Raw genomic sequence first — 20,000 nt, forward strand, 5'->3', positions numbered from 1 at the left:
AAGAACCGGAACTCTGAAACTTTTTGTTTTCGCTGACTCGGCCGGTAGCTTCTGTGCTTTATCATCAAATCGACAAAACCACGTGAACATTGTCGCAACTCATCAGTTTTTATCTCGTTTAATAGAGCTTTTACTTATCGGTTCGAATCCTGCACTTCTCTCCGATTGCCAGCGGTGATTGTTACCTGCCTCAACAGTTCAAGAGCATAAGTGACGGCTTCGGCCGCAGCCACTCAGCGCCTCCTGGCGTACGCTTCTCACTAACTATTATAATTTTTACGCCAAGTCCTCTACACTTTTAACTGTTTGTTAATCTAGTTCATTCCCCTTAACTCCTTCAGTCGTTACTTTTCTGCAAATGAATGAAATAATTCTATTATGAAGAAAAAGTCTGAACAGTTCTTGAAGAAAACATCTTATATACTTTATTCTGGCAGCCGCCGAGTGACTGTTCAGTGAGAAATTAGTCCTGGAAGGGCTTCATCAACTGAATAAAATCACCTGGCGGCAGGTGGAAAAATATTGAACAAATATCCTGGAAGATCTTAGATGGAGGAATTAATCTTCGCTTCGCTCTATTGGCTTAATCGGAAGCGTGTGGGTCTTACAACATCTTAGTCACGGGTTCGAGTCCCACTCTCATCTCTGATTTGCAGCAGAAGCCGTCACCTTCGCCAACAGTCCAAGCGCATAATAGGGCAAAGATGAAGGCTTCGGCCGCAGCTACTCAGCGCCTCCCGGCGTAGGCTCCTCATCTTCCTTTGATTCTCATTTATTATTAGTTATATGTCATTTCATTATTATTTACTATTTACCTGTTTGTTTATTATTTAACTATACCTATGCATTTATTTATGTACTTTATTTATTATTTACATTATTATAGTTTTTATTTATTCATTTATTTATTGATTTATCATTATTATAACTTTTTTTCGCATCCGACCTAGACATGGACCAAAAGGTCTCCTGTCGGCATGCTCCGCCTTTGTAATCCTTTGTAGTTGCCGTTCATTTCTCTCGGAGTGAACACCTGGGTCCGAATTTATGGAGGAGATTTTACCCAAATCCCTATGTCGGTGACCTAAATGCTTATGTCTAGACATAACCTCGACGTTATGGACATTTGATTTAGGTAAAAATCTCCGCCATTTATGTCTAGTTGGAGATTGGTATGTTATAACACATTTATAAAAGTTCACTGTAAACCCACTATTGGAGAAATAATAACGGAAATAAAGAGAAACTGTATATTTCGACTACTATCTGTAGTCCTCTTCAGCAGAATGTTTGTATCTTAACTTTCTGTAAGCATTCTGCTGAAGAGGACTACAGGTAGTAGTCGAAATATACAGTTTCTCTTTATTTCCGTTATTATTTCTCCGATAGTGGGTTTACAGTGAACATTTATGTCTAGACTTAAGGGTTAGGATCTTTTATAAATTCGGCCCCCTGGGTCTCACAGTTTTTTCCCCGTCTCCCGCTGACCTCGTTCTTCCTCGGTGTGACCTCCCTGACCTGACATCACTCCTGATCCTTTCCAGTCAGGTGGTTATCTTATCCTTTCCATAGGTTATAATAAAATCACCTGACGACAGCTAGAATATATGTGGACGAAGAAGATATTTCGATTAATCATTTGTACTTGCGTCGTTAGTTTGATATATTTTAATTGCCCAATGTCAGCAATTTCTACTCATCCTTAGAAAACTACCAACTGATTCTTTCCATCTCCCCAAATGCAATCATCACAGACAAGACACTGAATACCTCATTCTCTTCTCCTTCACAGTCGCCATACCCAACATTTCTTCCTTGAGTGATTTATGAATCAATTTTGTGGCTGTTGCCGGTTACTTGGGAGCTGTGGGGTCTCTCGCAAGTGATCTGGGGCATGGGGTTGAGTGCTTCCATCAGATTTGTGAGTAACAGCGTTGGCTTAAACTGAAATAGAGAAGATGATACTCTCGGAATAAGAATCCTGCTTTCTCCCATCACCTGATCTATCCTAGAATCTGCTCATTCATCGCCTTTTCAGTAGGTGCCAGCGCACTTCAGAATAAGTCATATATGCAAACAGATACACACACATATGCATACACACACACATACACACACACACACACACACACACACACACACACACACACACACACACACACACACATATATATATACATATATGGATACATACATATATATATATATATATATATATATATATGTATAATATATATTATATATGTATATATATATGTATATATATATGTATATATATATATATGAATGATATTCTTGCAATATATTCGTCAACTTTCTTGTCTCCATCTGGAGATGGGTGCATCCCCGAGGTGCTGACACTCGGTCCGAGCCAACTTTGAACTACACTTCCTTCTCCTTTTGGTATAAAGAGAACTGACAACCGGTGACTGCTCATCAGACAACAGTTGGATCACTCTTCTAAGAGAAATTCAGGACAACAATTATTATTATTATTATTATTATTATTATTATTATTATTATTATTATTATTATTATTATTATTATTATTATTATTATTATTATTATTATTATTATTATTATTATTATTATTATTATTATTATCATTATTATTATTATTAATTATTATTATTATTATTATTATTATTATTATTATTATTATTATTATTATTATTATTATTATTATTATTATTATTATTATTATTATTATTATCATTATTATTGTTATTATCATCATTATTATTATCATTATTACTATTATTATTATTATTATTACTATTATTATTATTGGGAGAGGAAGTTTTTCTTGATACATGCATTGTTAAGTATCATAACAGTCAGACAATTAATGAGTGTGTTGTAGGTGTTTTCAGGCTTCCCACTAGTCGTTTCTTCCTCTCGTAGAGGATTAAAATCAATGGCAAAGGACATGGATAAGATACAGTTAAAGATCTGCACATGTTGCATCTACATATTTGAATACAAACGGAAGTTGCATCATAGATGTAGAATTGGTGGATCGCGAGCGGTAAGGCAAAATGTTACCGGATTAATCTCGGATTTTTTTTTTTTGAACATCAGTGTCTTTAACCTCAGTTGATATTTTCACCGTCAGGTTGCTCAGCAGACCCGCCACCTACTTCTGCTTCTGTCAGTGTTTCTGTCGCTGCAACCCCCGGACGGAGGAGCCAGAGGTGATCTCACTCACACCCACGGAGCGTCACATGCCGGACATCATCAGGTAAAGACTCACCTCAATTTTATTCTTTTCTCGTTTTATGGTGTAATTTCATATATTCATGACTTCAGTTCTTTGAAATTGAGCCGTTGATCCGCTTGCATTTCGAAAATAGGAAGTTAAAGGCGGGTTAGTGAGATGGGTCTTTTGTAGATTGGGGATAAATCTGGTGACATTATCTTAACTAAATGACCAGAAAGAGAGGTATTTTTTTTCTTTTGGAAAAGAGAAATTATAAGTGCGCGCGCACACACATAAACAGAAACACACACACAAACACACACACACACACACGCATCCGCAAGCGCGCACACACACACACACACACACACACACACACACACACACACACACACACACACACACACACACACACACACACACACACACACACACACACACACGCTAGCGCTCTCTCACACACACACACACACACACACACACAAACACACACACACACACACACACACAAACACACACACACACACACACACACACACACACACACACACACACACACAGACACACACACACACACACACACACACACACACACACACACACACACACACACACAGACACACACACACACACACACACACACACACACACACACACACACACACACACATACACACACACACACACACACATATATATATATATATATATATATATATATATATATATATATATATATATATATATATATATATATATAATCACGAAGAACCCACAGTCGGAATAAAAGGAAACTTTAGTTGAATGTGTAACTTCTATATTTCGGCTAATAGCTATAGCCCTCTTCAGGAAAGTACAGATTACTACATTTTGTCTAAGTGATATATATATATGAGTGTGTGTGTGTGTGCCCTTGACATTATAGACCTACGAATTGAAACCTAGTAAAAGGTCAACTGGGCATTACGACTTCCGCAGCCTTGAATTCTCTTTTATTGACTTCACCACCTGAACACTTCTTCTGACCTTGATATAATTGGTGTAAATATATTTGTGTTTATATATATATATATATATATATATATATATATACATATATATATATATATATATATATATATATATATATATATATATATATATATATGTATGTATGTATATACATGTACATAAGTATGTATGTACAACCTTATACCTATGTGCAACCTTACCTAATATGTCGTTCTTCTACCACAGGACAAATCCGGCTCGAGTGAGCACCACTTCGAAGATCACGACTCAGACGACGAAACAACCGAAGGATACTACAGCTTCAAGTACCAGGTGGACGACCTCGACAACTTCTTCGGTCACGAGGAGGTCAAGGACGGCCCTGTGACCAAGGGAGGCTATCATGTGCGGTTGCCCGATGGCCGCATCCAGCACGTCAGCTACCAGGTTGTGGGGAAGTCCGGTCTTCAGACACGCATAACCTACGAAGGAGAGGCTCATATACCACCACCTCAGGTGTCGCAACCTGTCACGGTGTCCTTCCCTTCCCGGAAGAGTGATGGCTCTTCCTCCTCCTCATCCTCCTTCTCCTCTTCCTCCTCTTCGACGGCATCGGCGTCCTCCAGCTCACGGTCGTTCGACTCCTCTTCTGCCACTTCGTCTCAAGGTTCTGCCGGATATCGTCTTCCGTTCTTCGGCAAAGGTGCAGACTCTCCAGGGAGCGGCATTCAGCACTTCAGACTCGATGGTCATTCTTCGGGGAGTAGTGGCTTCCGGTTTGGAGGGAAAGATGATTCTTCGAACCACGAAAGTGCCCTTGGAGTGAGCACAGGTAGTTTTGGAGGAGGTGGTAGTAGGGGAACTTCTCATGTGAGCACAAGCTTTGGAGGGGGAAGTGACGTCAAAAGTAGTTTTGGAGGAAGCAGTGGTAGATATTCTGGGGATGAGGATGATTTTGGAGGAGGTAGTGGTGGTCGCACTGTAGGTACGGGTAGTTTTGGAGGTAGTTCACATTCATCAGTTTCGAGTAGTTTTGGAAGCGATAGTTTTGGAGAGAACGCCCATGGAGATTCAAAGGAAATAAGTAGTTTTGGACGAGGCAATGGTGGGTTTTCAGTAAGCTCAATTAGTTTTGGAGGTGGTTTCAATTCAGGTAGTTTTGGAGGCGACCGTGGTTCATATTCAAGTAGTACAGGTGGTTTTGGAGACAGCAGTGAGGAAGATTCAGAAGATGGTGGTTTTGGAGGAGATGGTGATACACATTCAAAGAGTAAAGATAATTTTGGAGGTAGGAAGCATTCTAGCAGTTCGGGTGCAATTGGAGGCGGCAGGGGCGGATACTCGGTGAGTACGATTAGTTTTGGAGGGAGCAGGGATTCAGACGTAGGGTCTGCAAGTGACTTTGGAGGAAGCAGGGGCGAAGATTCAGTTAGCTCGAGTGGTTTTGGAGGCGACAAAGAGTCACATACAACTAGCAGTGTCAGTTTTGGGAGCAATAGTGGAAAATATTCAGGTGATAGTTTTGGAGGCGGATTTGGAGATAGTGACAGTGGCGATGGAAACAAGGTGAGTTCTAGTGGATTTAGAGGCAGTAGTTTCACACACACAGAGGACGCAAGTAGTTTTGGAGGCAGTAGTGGTACACACTCCGTAGGCTCAGGCAGTTTTGGAGGTAGTAGCGATACACACTCTGTACAACCAGGTAGTTTTGGGGGTACCCATGCAGAGAGCACAAGTAGTTTTGGAGGCACCGGTGGTGCAGATTTTGGAGGATCAAGTAGTTTTGGAGGTGGTAGGGGCGCATACTCCGGTGGAACAAGCAGTGTTAGTTTTAGCAGTGGTGGTGGTGCAAACCGTTTTGGATCCAGTAGTGGTGTTCACTCAAGCAGCACCGACGACCTTGAACTTGAGAGTGGTGCACACTCCGCTGGTGCAAGTGGGTTTGGAGTCAGTGATAGTGGACATTCAGAAGACAGTTTTGGAGGCAGTAGTAGTTCTCATTCAGAAGGGTCATCTGGTTTTGGAGTGAGTGGTGGTGGGCACGGAGTGAGCACAAGCAGTATTGAAGGAGGAAGTAGCGGGTATTCAGTGGGAACAAGTAGTTTTGGAGGTGATAGTGGTGGGCACGCTGAAGGCACAAGTAGTTCTGACGATCATTCTGGAGGGACACTTGGCTTTGTAGTACAAGGACTGAGTGTTGGAGGCATTGGAGGTGGTAGTGGTGTTAGTTTTGGAGGTGCTGGTGGTGCACACTCAGCTGGGGCAAGTGGTGGCAGTGGCGTGAGTGAAGGTAGTTTTGGAGTTAGTGGAGGGGCGTATTCTGAAGACAGTTTTGGAGGCAGTAGTAGTTCTCATTCAGAAGGGTCATCTGGTTTTGGAGTGAGTGGTGGTGGGCACGGAGTGAGCACAAGCAGTATTGAAGGAGGAAGTAGCGGGTATTCAGTGGGAACAAGTAGTTTTGGAGGTGATAGTGGTGGGCACGCTGAAGACACAAGTAGTTTTGGAGGAGATAGTGGTGGGCACGCTCAAGGCACAAGTAGTTTTGGAGGAAGCAGTGGCGTACATTCAGGTAGTACAAGCAGTGTACAGTTCAGCACTGGTGGGTTTGCAGCCGACACAGGTAGTTTTGGAGGTGATAGTGGCGTAACTTCAACCGGCACAGGTAGTTTTGGAGATGATAGTGGCGTAACTTCAACCGGCACAGGTAGTTTTGGAGGAAGCATCGGAACCCATGCTGTAAGCACAAGTAGTTTTGGACATGACAGTGACTTACATTCAGTTGACAAAGGCAGTTTTGGAGGCGACATTGGTGCACAGGCTGTGACCACAAGTAGTTTTGGAGGCGGGTACTCAGGAGATACGAGTAGTTTTGGTAGTGATAGTGGTGACCTTTCAGTGGGTGTAGGTGGCGACGGCAATGTACATTCTGGAGAAGGAAGTACTTTTGAAGGCCTTACCAATATACACACAGTAGGCACAAGTACTCCCCATTTAACGGGAACGTCTGGTTTTGGAGTCAGTAGTGTACAGGAAGTGAGTACAGGTAGTTTTGGAGGCAAAACGAGTGTACATGCAGACAGTACAGGAACAGGCGGTTTTGGATCCAGTGATGCACAAGGAGTCAGTACAGGTAGTTTTGAAGGTGGCAGTGACGCCTATGGTGTAAGCACAACTAGTTTTGGAGGAAGTACCGGTTCAGGTAGTGTTGGAGGTCAGTCAGTGAACACAGGTAGTTTTGGAGGCAGCATAGATACCCATGAAAAGAACACAGGTAGTTTTGTAGGTAGTTCTGACGATCATTCTGGAGGGACACTTGGCTTTGTAGTACAAGGACTGAGTGTTGGAGGCATTGGAGGTGGTAGTGGTGTTAGTTTTGGAGGTGCTGGTGGTGCACACTCAGCTGGGGCAAGTGGTGGCAGTGGCGTGAGTGAAGGTAGTTTTGGAGTTAGTGGAGGGGCGTATTCTGGTGATATTAGCAGTGGTTCACATTCATTGGGTGCAAGTAATTCCGGTGTTAGTGATTTTGGACATGAGGTAAGCACAACTACTTTTGGAGGTGGCAGTGGTGCCCAGGCAACAAGCTCAGGTGGTATTGCAGGCTTCGACGGAACACAATCAGTAGATACGAGTAGTTTTGGAGGAGGAAGTGTAGTAGATTCGGTAAGCACAAGTAGTTTAGGAGGTGATACTGGTAGCTACACCGTCGGCTCAAGTATTTCTGTAGGTTCTGGGGCTACAAGTAGTCTTGGAGGAGGAAGTAGTTCACATTCTGAAAGCACAAGCAGTTTTGGAGGAAGCATTGGTAGCCATGCCGTAAGCACAAGTAGTACTGGAGATGGCAGTGGTACGTATTCAAGTGGAACAAGTAGCTTTGGAGTTGGTGGGGGTGTCGGCAGTACAAACACTTTTGGAGTTGACAGTAGTACACATTCAGTGGGTACAAGCGATTTTGGAGGACCTACTGTCGCACCGTTTGTGGGCACAAGCGGTTTGGGAGCTAGTGATGAAGCACATTCTGTTAGCACTACAAGTCTTGGAGGCGGTACAAGTGGTTTTGGAGGTGAGCATGCTGAAGCAACAAGCAGCTTTGGAGATACTAACGTCCATACAACGAACATAGGCACTGTTGGGGGTGCAAGTACTAGTTTTGGAGGCGATGGTAGCGGACAGGATAACAGCGTCACTAGTTCTGGAGGGGTTGGAGGATATGAAGGGGGTTTTGGAGATAGCGAAAGTAATGCCGGGCATACAACAGGCATAGTTAGTTTTATAGGAAGTACTCAGGGTCATGGTGGAATCTCTAGTGGTTTTGGAGGCGAAGAAAGAGAGGGTACGAGTACCGGCGGGGGATCTCAAGACGGTGCTGGTGATTTTGGAGGTAGCGCTGGCGGGTTAGAGGGAAGCAGTGGGAGCCACATTGGAGGTCTTGGAGGGGAAGAATTTGGTTTTGGAGGAGTGGAGGAGGAAGAAGGAGGCCCTGGGGAAGGTGCTGGAGAAGAGGAAGAGGAAGAAGAAGAGGAAGAAGAAGAAGACAGCAGTGAAAGTAGCAGTTCCGAAGAAGACGATGAAGATGAAGAAGAAGAAGAGGAAGAGGAAGAGGAAGAAGAAGGAGAAGGAGAAGGAGAAGGAGGAGGAGAAGAAGAAGAAGGAGAAGGAGAGGGAGAAGGAGGAGAGGGAGAGGGAGAAGGAGAAGGAGAAGGAGAAGGAGAAGGAGAAGAAGGAGGAGAAGGTGAAGGAGAAGGAGAAGAAGAAGGGGAAGGAGGAGGAGAGGGAGAAGAGAAAGGAGGAGAAGGAGGAGAAGGAGGAGAAGGAGGAGGAGAAGGAGAAGAAGGAGGGTATGGTGGCGAAAGGCAAGAAGAGAGCCAAGGACAGGTTGGGAGTGAACAACACATTGAGCTCGGAGAGGGTCAACAAGCAGGAGGATCTTCCAGCTCAGGGACCTCTCATTCTTCCGATGGTGTTTCCTCTCAAGACTACGTTGGAGGGTCGTCTTCAGTAAGCTTTGGTCAGTCTTCTGGAGGTCATGACACCTCCTTCATACCAAATTCTTCTTCAGGTTCTCTGGGCACTGGTTTCTTTGGAACTTATGACTCCGAAGGAGGATCGTCTTTCGTAGGATCTGACCAGTCTGCAGGAGATCACACCACTTCCTCTGCATTGGGCTCTTCTTCTAGTTCTGTGGATGCTGGTGGCTTTGAAACTCACGGATCTGGATCATCTACGCAAGATCTTGGTCAGTCCTTTGGAAGTCATGACAGCTCTATATCAAGCTCTTCTTCAGGTTTTGTAGGTACTGGTGGCTTTGAAAATTACGAATCTGATGCAGGTTCGTCTTCAGTAAGTTTTGGCCAGTCTACAGGAGATCAAACTTCCTCCTTATCAGTTTCTTCTTCTAGTTCTCTTGGTACTGGTGGCTTCGGGACTCATGGATCTGATGAAGGATCATCCTTGGCAGGTTTCGGTCAATCTACTGGAGGTCATGCCACTTCAGGATCTGCGTCTTCTTCCGGGTCACTGAGTTCTGATGGCTTCGGAACCCACGAATCCGATGGAGGATCATCAGCAGCACATTTTGGACAGTCCTTTGGAAGCCATGACACCTCTATATCAAGTTCTTCTTCAGGATTCCTAGGCACTGGTGGCTTCGGAACTTACAAATCTGAAGGAGGCTTCGGCCAGTCTACAGGAGACCATACCACTTCCTCCCTGTCATCCTCTTCTAGTTCTGTGGATGCTGGTGGCTTCGGAATTCATGGATCCAATGCAGGATTAAATTCAGCAAGTTTAAGTCAATCTACAGGTCATACTTCTTCAGCAACCGTGTCTTCTAGTGGCTTTGGATCTCACGGATTCGATGAAGGGCCATCATCATCATCATCAGATTTTGGCCAATCATCTGGAAGCCATGATACTTCTATATCAAGCACTTCCTCAGGTTTCCTAGGCACTGGTGGCTTTGGAACTTACGAATCTGAAGCAGGATCATCTTCAGCAGGCTTCGGCCAGTCTACAGGAGACCATACCGGTTCTTCCCTGTCATCCTCTTCTAGTTCTGTGGATGCTGGTGGCTTCGGAAGTCATGGAACCGACGGAGGATTAAATTCAATAGGTCTAATTCAATCTACAGGTCATACCTCATCTGGTGGTTCTGGATCTCATGGATCCGATGGAGTATCATCATCATCATCATCAGATTTTGGCCAGTCATCTGGAAGCCATGACACCTCTATATCAAGCTCTTCTTCAGGTTTCCTAGGCACTGGTGGCTTTGTAACTTACGAATCTGAAGGAGGATCGTCTTCAGTAGGCTTTGGCCAGTCTACAGGAGACCATATCACTTCCTCTCTGCCATCTTCTAGTTCTGTGGATGCTGGTGGCTTCGGAAGTCACGGATCCGATGGAGGATTAAATTCAGTAGGTCTAACTCAATCTGCAGGTCATACCTCTTCAGCAACCGTGTCTTCTGGTGGTTTTGGATCTCACGGATCCGATGGAGGATCATCATCATCATCATCAGATTTTGACCAGTCCTTTGGAAGCCATGATACCTCTATATCAAGCTCTTCTTCAGGATTCCTAGGCACTGGTGGCTTTGGAACTTACGAATCTGAAGGAGGATCGTCTTCAGTTGGCTTCGGCCAGTCTACAGGAGACCATATCACTTCCTCTCTGCCATCTTCTAGTTCTGTGGATGCTGGTGGCTTCAGAAGTCACGGATCCGATGGAGGATTAAATTCAGTAGGTCTGACTCAATCTACAGGTCATACCTCTTCAGCAACCGTGTCTTCTGGTGGTTTTGGATCTCACGGATCCGATGGAGGATCATCATCATCATCATCATCAGATTTTGGCCAGTCCTTTGGAAGCCATGATACCTCTATATCAAGTTCTTCTTCAGGATCCCTAGGCACTGGTGGCTTTGGAACTTACGAATCTGAAGGAGGTACGTCTTCAGTAGGCTTCGGCCAGTCTACAGGAGACCATACCACTTCCTCCTTGTCATCCTCTTCTAGTTCTGCGGATGCTGGTGGCTTCGGAAGTCACGGATCCGATGGAGGATTAAATTTAGTAGGTCTGACTCAATCTACAGGTCATACCTCTTCAGCAACCGTGTCTTCTAGTAGTTTTGGATCTCACGGATCAGATGGAGGATCATCATCATCATCAGATTTCATAGGCACTGGTGGCTTTGGAACTTATGGATCCAAAGAAGGGTCGCCTTCGACAGGTTTTGGTCAGTCTACAGGTCACGCTACATCAATATCCGTCCCCTCTAATTCTGTAGTTTCTAATGGCCTTGGAACTCATGGATCTGATGGAGGGCTATCATCGGGAACTTTAAGTCAGTCTACAGGAGACCATGCAACTTCCGCAATACCGGCTTCCTCGTCTGGATCTACAAGCCATTCAGTGCCTGGAAATTTCTTAGGAGATTCATCTTCCGCAGGCTACGAGCAATCTTCTGGAGGTCACGGTGGCTCTTCTCCCTTTGCGGGTCATTCAACTTCCGGAAACTTTGGCATGAGATATGCGGTAGATACATACCCTGTAGGTTTCGGAATTTCTTCTGGGGGTCTTGGCATTTCCACCGGATTAACTTCTTCTTCTGGCTTTGGAAGTCATTTAGGTTCCGGAACTTCTGGGTCAGAAACAAACGTCGGGAGTAATGGTTCTGGGTTTATCACAGAACAATTAGTGACTGCAACAGATTCCCATCAAGGATCTTCTGGCCAAGGACATTTGACATTTGGGACTGGAAGCAATGGATATTTGCCACCCGTCAGAGATTTTGTGAGTGGAGGACACTCTGATACATCTGGCACTGGACATTTTGATGTCTCAACCGGAGGACAGTCTTCGCTTCAGGAACATGGAGGCTTTTCGGAAACATTCGCTTCTCATGGATCCTCCTCTTCTGGTGGCGACTCTGGATTCCATGGGACTCCCGGGTTCGTAAAGACGTTCTCTACCTCGACCACATCCTCTGGCGATTCAGGTGGTTCCACACCAGATGGCTTCAATCACAGGTTCTCTGGAGGTGCCTCCGTGGCCAGTTTCCTGGGGAATTCTGGTTCCTTCAGAGGTCAAGACGCCGTGAGTAGTCTGAACAAGGTCAGTGATGGGTCTAAGGCCTCTTCTTTCGTGAGCAATGACGCTGGCAGCGGAGGATTCGAGGTAGGGGGAGTCTCCGGATCTTCGTCTACCACAGCAGGAACCCATGGAGGACTCTCATCGTTTGCCCGTATACCTTTGCCGACGTCTTTGTTGAGCTTGAAGAACGGTGCAAGTGTGTTCGTGTATAATGGGACCCCATCACCCACAGTAACTTCGTCACCAAAGCCTATAACGGCCGAAGGTTTTGACTCAAAACGAGTTTCACTGGTGCCTGGTGGAACCGAATCTCACTCAAACGGTTTCGAACAGAGACACTTGGAGAACCTACCAAGTGACTTCGCCAACACTTTTGGCGGCTTTAATGGACATTCGAGTGACTCGTCTGCGGATCTTACTGAAGTTCATGGTGGTTCACCAGATGGTTTCGGAAAGGGAGATTCAGCTGGTTTTTCGGTCACATTTGGCCAGAAGCAACAGTTGGATGGTTCATTTAATAGTTTTGGACAGGAACAACAGTCAGGTAGATTAGGCCAAGGACAAGAATCGGTTGGATTTGAACAGAGGCAAGAATCAGTCGGATTTGGCCAAGGACAAGAGTCGGTCGGAATAGACCAGAGACAAGAATCAGTCGGATTCACCTTAGGACAAGGATCGGTCGGATATGGCCAGGGGCAAGAGTCAGTAGGATTCAACCTGGGACAAGGCTCAGTCGGATTCAACCAGGGGCAAGGAACTGTAGAATCCTCCAATGGACAGCATTCAACTGGATTTTCCGAGGGACAGGAATCAGTCGGATTTAGCGAGGGTGGACCATCGACCGGATTTGGGCAGAAACATTCAGTCACTGTGTCGACGAGCGTTACGCAGGGACCCTCCGCCAGTGTTTCTGATAAAAATGAACAATACGGTGGGGTAAGTTCGGTATCAGTCAGTGGATCCCACCTTGGCTTTCAGACACACAGCGGTGTGAGCTCCGGGTCGAGCAGTGGGACCCATTTCGGTAAGAAGATTGCCTCTGTAGGTGGCTCTGGCTTTGACGGTTTTGACCAAATAGATCCAGGCGTCTCTGGGTCTACATCTTTCAATGGATTTCAAGAACGTTTAGGAGAATCTTTAAATACTAAAGAACATGATATTGGTTCCTTGTCTGGCAGTTCTGAAGGCTCTTCACCGCATTTAGGTTCGGGTGATGTTCATTCAGTCTCACAAAGTCTATCGACAACTACAGGGTTTTCCTCTAAGATCCTTGGTCCTGTTTCATCAGGATCTAGCTATAGAGAACCCGGTACCGTGCATACTAATACCACCGATGGCAAAGATGTGAGGACTGGGATCTTTACTGTGACCCATGGTGGAGATGTCGCGCCCATAAGTTCGGGGTCACCTTCTTCAGGAGCCTCATCGGGCTCCGACTTAAAGTCCGTAGGAGCTTCCCCTTCTTCGGTTAGCTCCTCGGATGTCGGAGGCTCTTACACAAAAACATTGTCTTTCGGAGACAGAATTCCCGTGGGAGCTAAGAGGATTATAGTCCCAGGTGGCTCTCCCTTTGTGGGTCACACCACTGGGTCTTCGTCGGGTAGCGTTTCCCCTTTTATAACCACCTTTAAGGTTCTGCTTAATGCAAATGAAGCAGAAGAGTTCGAGAAGAAACTGCCGAATAGGTTGTCGCAGTTAGCTAACCAGGGAGCCTTTGATTCCATAACTGGAGGATCTACCGGATTGACGTCGAAGATAACTTCCACATTAGGGAAAAACCTGGTTAAAAGTCTGAGATCGTTAACGCCTTCTGCAGGTCGCCCGTCTCTGTCGAGTCGCGCGTCCACAAAGGCACCCACCCGAGCGCCTATTCTAAGAGGAGCTAAAATCTCTAAGGGTAATCTCATAAACTCTTTCTATGAAGAAAACGTCAATCCCCGTGATTACCTTAGTTTACCGGATATTCTATCCTCGGCAGCTCAAAGTGGTGCTAAGAAGACTTCTTCAGCGAAACGCAAAGCAAAGTCAGTAGATCAGGCGTAGATAAGTAGTTCAGTTCCTACAACATAAATTTCGTAACCTGAAAAATGATAAATTATCGCAGCTTTCAAATTCTGACAACTTATTCCATGTTGCCTCAGCTTCTACAGCCTAGAAACTCATTTATAATCATTTTAGCTTTTACAAACATAGAAACTCATTTGAAGTCGTCTTCTCAACTTTAGCTGTCCAGTTCTAACTAGAATAATTCATGGACCTCTGTGATTTTGGCTTAAGTAGATTTGTTTACAACCTTTATCAGAAAAGGGTTAATCTTAGCATTCGATGCAAAAGAAGTATAGGTATATTCTTTTCTGAAGTGAACATAACCACACAGATCATGAGATTGAAAAAAATGAAAAATGAAAGACTTTCTTGTAGTGTATGTCAGTCTGAGTCACAAAAGTGCCTTAGCTCTTTCAGCTTAAGGTCTTTCCTTAAGTTGAAAAACTGTCTTGTGCTAGACAAAAATCTACATAGGCGTCATCGTAGTCACGTGACCACCCCCCCAGTCGAAGAAAATCAACAAGCGACAGCCAAAACAAAACTATGAGACAATAAGATAGTTACAATTTCTTAATCCATCAGGGTACCCTCCAACCGAATGAAACCGTCAAAACACTATACATTATGCCACCGAGAATGGGTATATGTGTACTGAATCTTCGAAGTTTCCATAGGAAGCAGGTGTATTTGTGTACAACTGTACATTGAAGCTGTAATAGATAAGGCAGGACCTTACAATATATATATATATATCGACTGTGTGAAGAACTTTGACGATAAAGCAGGTTCTTAAGTGCAATTTTGATTCTTTTCATGTTACAAGCTTCTATTTTCATATTACTTATCTATGTATAATGTTGCGTTTGTGTGTCTGAATGTTTAATGTGTGTCCCTGGCGTCTTCAGTGACATTTATTTTTGATGTTAAAGTGTTGTATATATTTGTTTGTAGATAAAGCATTTGAATAAATATTTGAAATACGGACTGAAGTTTCTGTTTCCTTAGACAGTTCAAATTTTGAAGTACTGGTGTTACAGACGATCGGTGTTGTGAGAAAGTTGGCCTTTTTTCTTGAACAACATCATTCATAGTTGTGGAGATGGTGGAGGGCATCTTGTTCAAAAGTGGGTGAGGGGAAGCAAGAGATAAAGGTAGAGAGAGAGAGAAAAAATTATAGATACTCAGGTCAATAGATAGATAGATAGATAGATAGAGAGATAGAGAGATAGAAGAAGAAGGATAGAAAAAGAGGTAAAAAAGAGCTAACTAGATAGATAGATGGATAAATAGATAGATGGATAGATAGATAGATAGATTGATAAATAGATAGATAAATAAATAAATAGATAGATAGAGAAATAGAAAGAAGGAAAAATATAGAAAAGAGCTAGAAAGATAGATAGACAGATAAAGAGACATGGAGAAAGAGTAGATATAGAACAATATACATCTAATGGTAATACAGGCTGACGTTTCAACATTATGATATGTCTCACTGTCTATGAACTTAAAGATCTCATGGAAACAACTTTTTTCGAACAAGAATTCATTCGATTTCGATCCAGATACTTTAAACGCTTGGCTATCACTCCCAATTGCTTCTTTGGGAAAGAAAGTTTCTTTATAAAGAATAATCCATCTCCTGACCGACTTGTGCTGAAAGGAGAATCTCACTTTATTAACTGACGAAAAAGAAAAAAGAAAAAAAGAAATATAAGTTAAAATGTTCCATGAATTATCAGAACATTAATACAGCTATTCTCCACTCACTTCTATCGCCTGCCTTCTCCCTTCCTTGCACGACAGATATATCCCTCTTGTTCAAAGCCCCTTTCATCCCATCCTTCCATCATTCTCGGTCATCCCCTCAAGTTCACTCTGTTCATCATTATCGGTTCCAAGGCATGTAAACTTCTTAATCCTGCAGCTATTCTTACTTTAATATCCTTGTCCACATAATTTCTAGATGTTAGCACTGCACCAAGATATTCAATTCCACATTCTCGATCCCCATATTTCTGATTGGTACCATTTCATCTACTTCATTTTGCCTGATCTTTTCCGTTTTCTTTGCTTTTTGTTCATTACATTCAAGACCAACTTTGTTCTTGATCTACTGAAATAACACTTGTCCTTTGTACAGTTTCCAAGTTTTCTTTTAACACATCTACATCAACTGCGCAAGCTAATTTTGTAATTTTAAAATCATCTAGACTTATTCCCACATGTCTTTGCTCGCATTTGCGAATGACTCAGTGTAACACCAGGTCAAACAAGGCTAGTAAGATGTCAGCTTCGTTGACACTAACATTAATTAATTTTAGTTCTTCTATAGGCCCCATGCCTTGTCCTTCTCTTTAATTATGTTCCACCATATCTTTTGTAACAAGTTAATAATGTTTCTGGATGGGGTAAGCAAACTGGTCTTACATTTTCTTGATTTTCTTCTTCACTAATTCTCTACATCGGTTTTAGATAAGGTACACCAAGGACTCCAGCCTGGGATCCTTTTACACCCACCGAGCCAAGTCTGCTCCGACGTCCCAATTTAATTTATCCAATAACTTTGAACGTTACAAACAAGTGCCACCCTTTTAGACCGTGACTTTACCTCCATACACCAATAATTTTTCTCCTCCTCCACCCTTTTCTCCAATCAGAAAGACTGTTATACTGTCTCAAGCAATACTATTTACGCAAGCAATTTGTCGCAAGCAGAACAAGCACTGTATTTACATTTCGTCACATCAGCACCTACCCCAACCAATGTTTACAATTATAAGACGGTAAGCGAAATATGTAACTCTGCAACTTGCAGTCAGCCATTGTATCATAACCGAATATAAAATGAATATAAAATTTACATATCGTTTCACCTACCCCTCTATCTACTTAAATGTCTGCCTCTATCTACCGGCCTCTTAATAAGACAGTAGAAACCAGAAATAACCAGCATTAAATTTTGAGTCGAAATTATTCTCCAAAAACAAAAGGAGTGCTGAGTGATGTTTTTTCTGTAGTAATATTACTAAAATCGTTATGATACTAATTACATATAACATGTAGTCAACACCCCATATGAGGTTACACAAAAGTAAAGAATTAAGAAAAAGAGAGAAAAAAGAGAGACATTATAAAATGATTACCTGCTGAGCCGACAGACTATACGCGGAAGGATTAGATAACATGACAATGCCCAAACTGGAAAAAGAGGAGAAAGAAGAAACATGATTACTGTTTTTAGACATAAGAACAGAAGAAGAACATAAGAAAGGAGACTGCAAGAGGCCATAAAGCCTACACTAGGCAGTTCCCAACCTATGAAAGGTGGGGGTAAGACTGACAAAGATCTTTTAGTGTGAGGCTATAGAATGTTTTGAGTGCACAGCAAAAAAATTAAGAAAATAAAGACATTACTTTGTAGAATGAATAAAAAGCAAGCAAGGGGACAATATTGATTTGAAGATTAGATACAGAGACGAGATCATACTAGCGTTGTTTTTATCCTTCATAATAGGATTAAGTAAATATCATTCGGTAAACACACGCAAACCCATAGTGAAGATAAACACATGTACACAAACCTTTACATGTATGCGCACATGCGCACTTGCACACGTACATACACACACACACACACACACACACACACACACACACACACACACACACACACACACACACACACACACACACACACACACACACACACACACACACACACACAGCATTACTCATAGATCGGTCATATTTGAGTTCTGAGCTCTCATCCGGGAGGGTAATTACTGTCACTCACGAATCCAACACGTGATCCAAGGCCATGGTGCATCACAACCACACACAGAAACGAGTTATTCATTTCTAATTATTTTACAACTTTAACATTAATTCTAACTGCCGCTAGGCGATTCTATCTAACTGAAATGAATCCATTTCACAACGAAAAAATTAACTTCTTAAGATAACTCTATGGCATGAGCAAACTGATAACAATATGAACCCTTTACGTTTTTTTTCCTGAAGACTTATATTAGGATAGGTCCCTTTCTTGTATTTCTTGTATTGTAGATTTTGGTGTTAACACTATGGCCAGTCTAGAGAAACCCCGCTCCCATATATCTACCTCAGGCTCACGTATTGGAATTAGTCTGCGATCGAATTCGTTACCTCTCTTCGTGAGGTAGGACTATGCGGAATTGGAGGCTCATTTGGGATGTTGTCCAGGAATTTGTCTATCCTCTTCTTGAAAGCCTCTGTGCTGACTCCCGTCAGGTCTCTTTTCTCTCTTGGGAAACAGTTGAAGAATCTGAGGCCAGCACTGTTGAAGGTCTTCACTTGGATCATCTTCAGCCGCTGGGAATAGCTCTTTATGGGAGAGTTATGATGAATAGAATTATATTAATCATTGTTCCAGGGGAGTAATTGAAGCGTGGAGCACTAGGATGAGTTCCTGTTGGCTATTCATTCCAGATACTGAAAGTATGATCTATCTCCTATCTCACGATGCATTGTGTTTCCCGTGTGCATTCCAGCTATCTTTTCTCCATTTTCCTGCCCTTGACTTTTCTCCTGTTAGCCTTGAAACTGGTACACTTGATTTAATATCTACACATTTAATCTTTTTCGTTGTTTTTACTCTCCTTGACTTCCAATCTCTCACATAATCCATCACAATAATGACCCTTTCTCATCACACCTTTCAACTTGAGAGCAATAAAAGAAAATGACAAAAAATATGTTTATAGAAAACGTAATTCTTAGTCCAGCAGTAAAGGGTGACTATAACAAATGTAAGACTAGTGTCAACAAGGGGAAATTAACAAGGAATGGATTTCTGTTAGTGACCTTGCAGAAAGGGAGAGAGTGGGTATGTGTATGGTTATGAGTATGGATTGAGGAAATGGAAAATGGGAAGAGGAGAGAGTAACTCACAACTTCCTAGGTACACATTCAAACATCTTTACCAAGTAGTTTTAGCTAAAACTACATTGTCACGATTTTCTAGACCAACAAAATTCGTTTATTCAGCTGAGAAATGGACCATAGCCAGGAAGGAATATATGTGAATTTATATCATAATCATGTAAGTGTCTATCATTCAACAGAGTGAAGTATTGTGATGTGATATGAAATAAAATTTATGAAAAACTCTACGTTAATGGGACGACAGTAGCAAACACACTTTTATGATTGCATATACATGCATGCATGCATGCATACATACATACATACATACATACATGCATACATATATACATACATACATACATACATTACATATATACATACATACATACATACATACATGCATGCATGCATACATAGATACATACATTCATACATACATACATGCATGCATACATGCATACATGCATACATACATACACACATACATACATAAATACATGCATTCATACAAACATACCTACGTTCAATTTCTTTCCTCCTCAGGTTACATAACATAATACGCTCCAGTATCCAATATGGCAGCATGGCAGAGAAAGGGGTAAATAGACAATTACCTCAACGTAATTCGATAAGAAACTCGACCTTGGATGCAATTAAGAATCGTCCAGCGCTCACTAGAATAAAACAATCGAAGTGGATCGTGTTCCTGGTAGTACTTCCTTTGACCCGAGTGTTCCGCCTGTGCGTATTTGTCCACGTCCCATTT

The 20,000-nt window shown here is 42.6% G+C and overlaps 1 protein-coding gene across 1 annotated transcript in view; it reads left to right on the plus strand.

Moving 5' to 3' along the window:
• Positions 1–14,323, plus strand: part of LOC143028088 (uncharacterized) — a 35,341-nt gene extending 21,018 nt beyond the window's left edge. Inside the window, exons 2-3 of the mRNA XM_076189727.1 lie at positions 3,116–3,241; positions 4,436–14,323. Coding sequence (XP_076045842.1) covers positions 3,116–3,241; positions 4,436–14,323 — 10,014 coding nt within the window. The remainder of the gene's footprint in view (positions 1–3,115; positions 3,242–4,435) is intronic.
• The last annotated feature ends 5,677 nt before the right edge of the window (positions 14,324–20,000 follow it).

The sequence above is a fragment of the Oratosquilla oratoria genome, chromosome 9, assembly GCF_046742065.1.
Source record: "Oratosquilla oratoria isolate Oo_2021 chromosome 9, ASM4674206v1, whole genome shotgun sequence".
NCBI classification, from domain to species: Eukaryota; Metazoa; Arthropoda; class Malacostraca; order Stomatopoda; family Squillidae; genus Oratosquilla; species Oratosquilla oratoria.